Consider the following 7,650-nt stretch of genomic DNA (forward strand, 5'->3'; position numbering starts at 1 on the left):
TGACTTGCCTGTAAACTTCCTCATAAATAACAAGGTTGTTTTTCACTGGCATTGTGGATTCAGCAACAATTTTGCTGCTGAATCCATCAATAGCGACATGATACACCTCCAAACATTCCCAGCTTCTCATTCTGGTCTAGGTGGAGTTTGTGGCCCATATACTCAGCGTGGTAAGGAACTGGATTCAGATTACGCGCTCCTTAAAACAAAGTATAATTCAATCAATGCAAGTTGTAATAACAATAAGTTTTACCTTTTTTCTCAAATATAATCAATATAGGTGACTTACTTGGGCGACGCAGCTCATTATACTGGCTGGTGTTGTCCTCTTGAGAATTCTTCCCCACTCGGATTCTCCTGCCCTTACCCCCAACTGATAACAGGTATCCTGTCATGAATTTTCGGCCGTAATATGGACCTGTCTGTTAAGACAAAACATTTGAATTAATTTGAACAATAATTAAATTTGAAATGTAAATATTTTTTTTTCTTTTTTTTATTGTAAACATTAGGATTAGAAACTATAAACAAGTACCAAGCTGCAAACATTACACTGCTCCCTCAGGCTGTCTTTGTTGTGTGCAGGTCTGGGATAGTAATTCAGGTCGGGATTTTCCATCTCCATCTCAGGCCACCCTATCCCCGGTTATTGTGTGTAGGGCAGGCTAACTGTATTTTTATTAATTCTGCAGGTCACAAAACACTCACTACAAAAGTTTAAGTATAACAGAATTGTCTATTCACCTATCAAACCCTAACCAATATTTTCAGTTTAGCCCACATTAATGTTTTTAAAGACAATAGTCTATAACATTAATGTGTAGCTTAGACTACTGTAGGTTCCAGCGTCGTGTGCTTAAAGCTGAAAATTTTAATTTCTGGTCAGATATTATATAGAACTAAAAAGAAAATTCTATCTCTGAGTGAGTGAGAAAGAACAATATTTGTAAATGATAATCAGGTTAATTTTCTTGTTCTAATGTGTAGAATTATTTTTTAAACTATATTCACTCTTTTATAATTATTACTGTATACTAGATCTCCATGATGTACGCTAAAAGTCATTGATTCCATTAACATTATGATAAACCCACTATAATAAGCTACATAATTGGTGTATGGCAAAGTTAGCCAACATTTTAAAGGTTGAAAAAACATTTAAATCAGTGTGATCACCCTGTTGCACTGAGTATTGCTCTGATGTAATACCGCCAGAGTGCCGTGCTCACCGTGTAAGGTTAACTTAGCTTTACAACACTCTAATTAGACATTACTTAATGTTACTTAATAGGCTACTTGGTTAACGCAACCATGGTCGGTAGCCTACTCTTTCTCTTCCTCTTGTGAGGCACTTACCTTATCTATCGATGACATGATTGCCGTTTCCAGTGTTCTGCGTCTGACACATGTCTTTTTCGGTCTGAGCTGGTGTTGAACACAGAATCTTCTGACAGACATTTCCGAGCATCTCCGGGACATCTATCTGATGGCGCCGGTGGAAATCTCGGCATCGTGTTCTACCATCCTCAAAAAAGCTGGCGAATTTGAGCCGAATATTCATCCAGTCCGGCCATGTCGCTACCTCTTGTCTTGATCTCTTGTTTGTTTGGCGGACTCTGGTCCTAATAAAGGTCACATCCGGGTCATGCATCTTGCGTCAATTAAAAATATAAAAATTGGAGTGAACGGGGTGGCTGTTTTGTTATCCGTTTTTTCATTTTTAATTTGAGCACAAAATTGCAAATGGGAAAACGAGTTGTTATCCGTTATTTCCTTTTGGCTTTGGAAACGAATATTGAGGAAACAAGTCATTTATTTTTTTTTGAGTTTTGGTTTTATTTTGAAAAACGAATGAACGAATGGTACACGGATTTCAGTCCCACAATGAGCTTTCCTTAGGATGTGCCATTTCTGTGTCTGAGAGGTGGGGGAAAGGTGGAGGTTGAGGGTGTGGCCTTGACCAACTGCCACTTTGCTCGTTTGTAAGCCATGATGTCTCTTCTCTCATGGGGAGGTAATCTTGTTCCTTATGACTTGTTACGGCCACAACAAACAAACACTATTTAAAAGGTGACCATCAACATCTAATATCACCAAACCTGAGGGTAGTAAAAGTAAATCAAAGTTTATTCACAAATTAACTACAATTAATTAAACCAAAACTATGGGAGTCTGGAGATCTGGCCAAAATTAACAAAAGAAGAGAAGAAGCCTAGGCCAACCCATCAAGGGCGTCCGCGGACCCCAAACTCCCCCTAACCAAAGAGTAAACTAACTAATAACAAAACAAAGCTGCGAAAACTAGACTACCAGACATCCATCCTCAAAGCAATGAAACACAAAAGAAAGTAACCAAAAATAACGGTGATCAGTGCCTCAGTCTCTGTCCGGGATCTCTGTCTCCCATCCTTTTATATCCAGGGCGGGGCCACCCTCAATCAGCAATCAGGCACACCTGAGATAAACAAAGGAAAGAGAGAGCAGGGGACGTAACATGAGCTCATAAGGAGCAAGATTCCAGATCTGAGCTTTCATTTTCCTCAAAGGCAGAGTAAGTAAGTAAGTAACTAAGTAAGTAAACTTTATTTATATAGCACCTTTCAGAGACAAAAGGGGCACAAAGTGCTTTACAGTAAAACAAAAACAGAGCAATGACAACACATACAAAGCTATATGGCTAATAAAATGCTTGTCTAAAAAGATCAGTCTTCAGGTGTTTTTAAAAGGTTTCAGCAGAGAGTCCAAAGCTCTCAGAGCAGGATACCCAGGGCTCAGTTTACACCTATCACCATTTCTAGCCACTGGGGACCATAGGCAGTCGGCGGGGAACTCATATTAATGTTAAAAAACCTCATAAAGTGACATTTTCACGACATGGGACCTTTAAAAATACTTTGTCATTTTGATTGGTATTTATGTTGAAATAGGGGCAGTTAAAACTGTCCGGTCAATTTTGACCGCAAACAGTAAATTAAGGGGGTATCAACAAACATTGTTTAAAGGTTAAGAATTTAATGAAAACAGAAAGCTTCCCCAGCAACTCTACCATATTTGACCTCAAACGGACCAAAGGATACTAAACTGTCACTTTACATTCAAGAAACATTTTGAAAAGAGCATAACACGTAACATGTTGAAATCCTAGACTAGAATATTGATGGACAGAGCATGTGTGACGTCAACCATTGGTTTGTGCAGAGCTGCTCTGAGTCGTCGAGTTTGCCTCTAACAAAAAAAAGGATGGACCAAACACAGATTTTTGGGGTTCGGCCGAATACCGAACCCACTGGTTAAGATTCTGCTGAACCACGAACCAAACCAAACTCTACTCCCATCCTCTACTCCCATCTTTTATTTTATTTTTAATATGTCATTTTTAATTTAATACATACTGTATACGTGTACATATACTTATACTTTACTTATATTGTTTATATTATATTTAGAGAATGTGTGACATGCACCAAACAAACACACCAACACCAAAACAAATTCTTTTTATGTGTTAAAAACATACTTGGTAATAAAGCTTTTCTGATTCTGATTCTGATCCTCAGTCCATTAACACAGTAAACACATTAATGATGTAAACGTCCACAGCCTCTAAAATAGTTAAATGTAACAACTTAATGTTGAATTCACGCTCTTTACACATCGTAAGAAAGCACATTGCTTTCACCAGATGAGTGACACATTTTCGTTAAACAGTGTATGATGAAGGCATGTTAGGGGGTGAAATTAGAAAGCTAACGTTAGGTAACGAGCAGCAGTCCCTCCGCTCCGCTCCCACTGTAGGGAGACTCATTTACCAAGAGAACAGCCGACAGCCCGGAGAGGCACTGTCTGGTTAACATACGTTTTAGCAGTGATTGTCCTTCTTTACCTGAAGTTGCTGCATTTTGGCTGCTGTCTGTAGATTCCTTCATGCACAACTCATACGCCAAATGTCTTAACAGCAATGTTTTGTATTGTTTAGGGTCCTTGCCACCACGGACATTACATTGACCAGTGTAGCGACGTAGTGCAGTGTAACACTCTACAAAGAGTATCGAAGCGAAGAGGCTTTAGTCCAAGATGGTGGAGCTGCAGCGCTCGGTCATGGGTGAGTTTGTTGCAATGGAACGTTTTTTAATGCGTTTCGCCTTTGTTACTTCTATACTCTTTGACAAGAGCAGACAATCAACACAACGTTCACCGTACGTTCATCTCTTTTTCTCAAGTTTTGCCTCTTGTTACTTCTCTTTGGTACCGTTCGGTGGAAAAAGATTCTAAGGTTCGACAGTACCTGAACTCCGTCAAAAAGCCCAATATTTGGCCGAATCCAAACCCGAATACTGGGTTCGGTGCATCCCTACTTAAAACTAAATGTAACATTACTTACCGGAGAAAGTATACAGCCGACTCCTTGTCTTGTCAACTGAATGCTGAAAAGCCATTTTTAGGAGACCAAAATGTTCATTAAAGTAGTGAAAACAGCGTAAGATGGTCAAAGTTCAGAACAAGAACATGGACACCACCAGCCTCTGTAATTATTGACAGTTCGCGTAACTACAAAGTAGCCACGTCTTAAAACACACCCTGCTTCATCGTCTATTTTAAAATCAGTGACAAAATAATTAAAAAAATGTACATCATTCTGTATTTAAGAAGGCTTAAAACTATTGATTGAGACCATAAACCCCTTATGAAAATATTTACTGAGGTAATAACACGGCTGTGAATGGCTTGATGGTCTTTTAACCCTTGTGTTGACTTTGGGTCAAATTGACCCCTTTTCAATTTTTGTTTTATATCACAAAATATGTGATGTAGAAATAAGCAACCAAAAAGGGTAGAAGAAAAATGTGACAATTTAAAACGTTGGAAAAAGCTAAATTAAACTGTGAAAAAAGGCATCAAAAACATCGAAAAAAAAAAGGAGACGTTTGGGGATTAAAACACAGATAAACATGTGAATGAGCCCTGTCACTGTGATCAGGTTCCTCCTTCTAATCCACCAACTGAGGGCCCTATCTTGCACCCGGGCGCAGCCACAATGTCCACTAGATGGAGTCACACACTGGTAAACTTCAATATTTTTCATGGCTTAGTCTATAATCACATTTTAGAAGTGAAAATACAGGGAGGAGCTGAGCTGTTACTGAACTATAGAAGAGAGAGGAACTTCTATATTCAACAGAGTTCGATACACAAACCATCAACATTGCCTTTATTCAACATGCTGTCACTGCAGCATTGTATGTTTTCTCTGCTGTTTCTCTCCATTCTAACAGGTAAATTTGATTATAAAGCATGAAAACGTTTTATTACAAAAACATCTAAATGTGAATAATTTATGGAGTATTTTATTAGGCTACACAAAATAATAGAATTATCTCTACCTTCAGGTGTCAGCTGTGAAGAACTCACTTCAGTAGTGAAAGAAGAGAACAGTTTAGAAGGCAGCTCTGTTACTCTGTCCTACAGATACTCCAAACAAGCAACTGGTGCTGATGAGTTTTATTGGTATCGACAACATCCAGGAAAACACCCAGAGTTCATCATCTCTCATTTAGGAACAGGAACAACAATGAAAAATCCAATCCCCTCGACTGACTGTTGAAGTGGAGGACAAATTAATCCAAATGAACATCTCCTCAGCTAAGGTGTCTGACTCTGCTGTGTACTACTGTGCTCTGAGGCCCACAGTGACAGGAAACACCAAAAACTCTGTTCAAAACCTTTGGAGCAAAGACAACACAATACTCCACAACATCCACCAGAGGGAGTCAAACACTGTTAAACTTCAAGACAATAACACAACAACTCATATACCAAAGGCCGTCTTTCTCTTAAAGCTGCAGTAGGTAAGATTGTGAAGATCCAGGACTTTGCCAACAGATTTGAACATCAACAACTTCTCAGTCCCTCCCCCTTTCTGCTGCAGCCCAAACCGTCTCCTAAGCCCCTCCCACACAACGGAGTTTGACAGAACTGCCGGCATGTCACACAACATGTTCAATAACTAAACACTAACACAACGTTAACTTTACTCACCAACCGTAAAACAATGCTAACTAGCAGACTACCGTAGCCATTTCAGCCTCACATCAGACCGCCACACTGTGCAAACGTTTACTATCATCCTCACCGACGTAGCTTTGTGGACTTGACTACTAATAACCAAGTGGAAAGATAAATCATTCATGGTAATTATGTTAGCTGTTGAGAGGAAATGTGGCTACGTCTGCATCGTTCTTCAGATCTTTAAAATCCTGCAGCCACGCCACCTCTGAAAAGTCACTCCATTATTCACAGAGTTTTGGAAAACTTTTCTGCAACTCGCGGGCGCTGAGGGCGGAGGGGAGAACGCTATATATGCGTGTGCCTGAGCAGTGATTGACAGGCAGATAGACCCCCCTGTGGCCCTGATTGAGAAAATCGACCGGAGCGGTCGAATTTTGCCAATGGCACTACAGGCTGTAGGAGGTGCCGGAGAAGCTGTCTTTTATTTATTTTTTACATAATTCATGTAGTTCTACTGGAACATATGGTCAGTTTCAGCAAATATGACAGAAAGTTAGTTTTATAAGACTTACCTACTACATTTTTAACTGCTGTTTTATCTTTTTACTTTTCAGCAAAATGTTATTTTCTGGCCCCACCCACTAACATTTAACTCAACCAATGAGATTATTTCTGTAACCAGAGCAAAGTTGTTTGAGGAACTAAAAGCACAATCAGCTTGATGTTGAGAAGAAGGGCTCCACATCAGAGAGGCTGTTTAGTTTCTCATTCTACTGCAGTGGAAGAACATTGCTCATCTGCTGTCTGTTTGGCTTTAACAACTCCAAAGACATGTTGCTTTACCTGTTTTTACTTTTCTCTCCCTTTATAGGTGAGTGTTAGAACAGAGATCAAAGTCTCATATAACCTGCTGTATTAACCAGTTAGTTCATAACTAGAGGTTTATCTGTGTAAGATAATGATAACTGATGTGAATAATACTCATTTTGCAGCCCTGAGTTCCATGAACAGCATAAAGCCAGAAAGTACTGAAGAACATGTTGCAGAGGGCACGAACATCAACCTGACCTGTACATATGAGAGTACTATCTACAATATTCAGTGGTACCGACAATACCAGAGATCCAGACCAGAGTTCCTGCTCTACATCACAGAGGGAGGATCGATTCATCGAACTGGTTCTGATTTCCAAGCTCACATTGACAAAACAAAAAAACATGTTAAACTGGAGATCATCTCAGCTAAGGTGTCTGACTCTGCTGTGTACTACTGTGCTCTGACGCCCACAGTGACAGGAAACACCAAAACTCAGCAAAGACAACACAATACTCCACAACGTCCATTAGAGGGAGTCACACACAGGTAAACTACACAGTTTTCATCATGTAGTCTAGAATTACTTTACCTTAGTGTAACAGAGAAGTGAAAATACAGAGCTATGAGGAGATGGAGAGACTCAGGGAGGAGCTGAGCTGTTACTGAACTATAGAAGAGAGAGGAACTTCTATATTCAACAGAGTTCAATACACAATCCATCAACATTACCTTTATTCAACATGCTGTCACTGCAGCATTGTGTATTTTCTCTGATGTTTCTCTCTATTCTAACAGGTACGTTCAATTATACAGCATGAAAAAGTTATA

General features: G+C 39.5%; 1 protein-coding gene across 1 annotated transcript; it reads left to right on the plus strand.

Annotated features, from left to right (window-relative positions):
• Window positions 1-5,207: 5,207 nt before the first annotated feature.
• LOC120568507 lies at window positions 5,208-7,288 on the plus strand (the record flags this gene model as incomplete). The annotated part of the gene is made up of 5 exons (XM_039816079.1): window positions 5,208-5,273; window positions 5,388-5,597; window positions 5,838-5,846; window positions 6,755-6,877; window positions 6,999-7,288. Coding segments are annotated over exons 1-5 (687 nt in total), but the record flags the coding sequence as incomplete, so codon positions are not given.
• Window positions 7,289-7,650: the final 362 nt, after the last annotated feature.

Source organism: Perca fluviatilis, chromosome 11, assembly GCF_010015445.1.
Source record: "Perca fluviatilis chromosome 11, GENO_Pfluv_1.0, whole genome shotgun sequence".
NCBI lineage: Eukaryota > Metazoa > Chordata > Actinopteri > Perciformes > Percidae > Perca > Perca fluviatilis.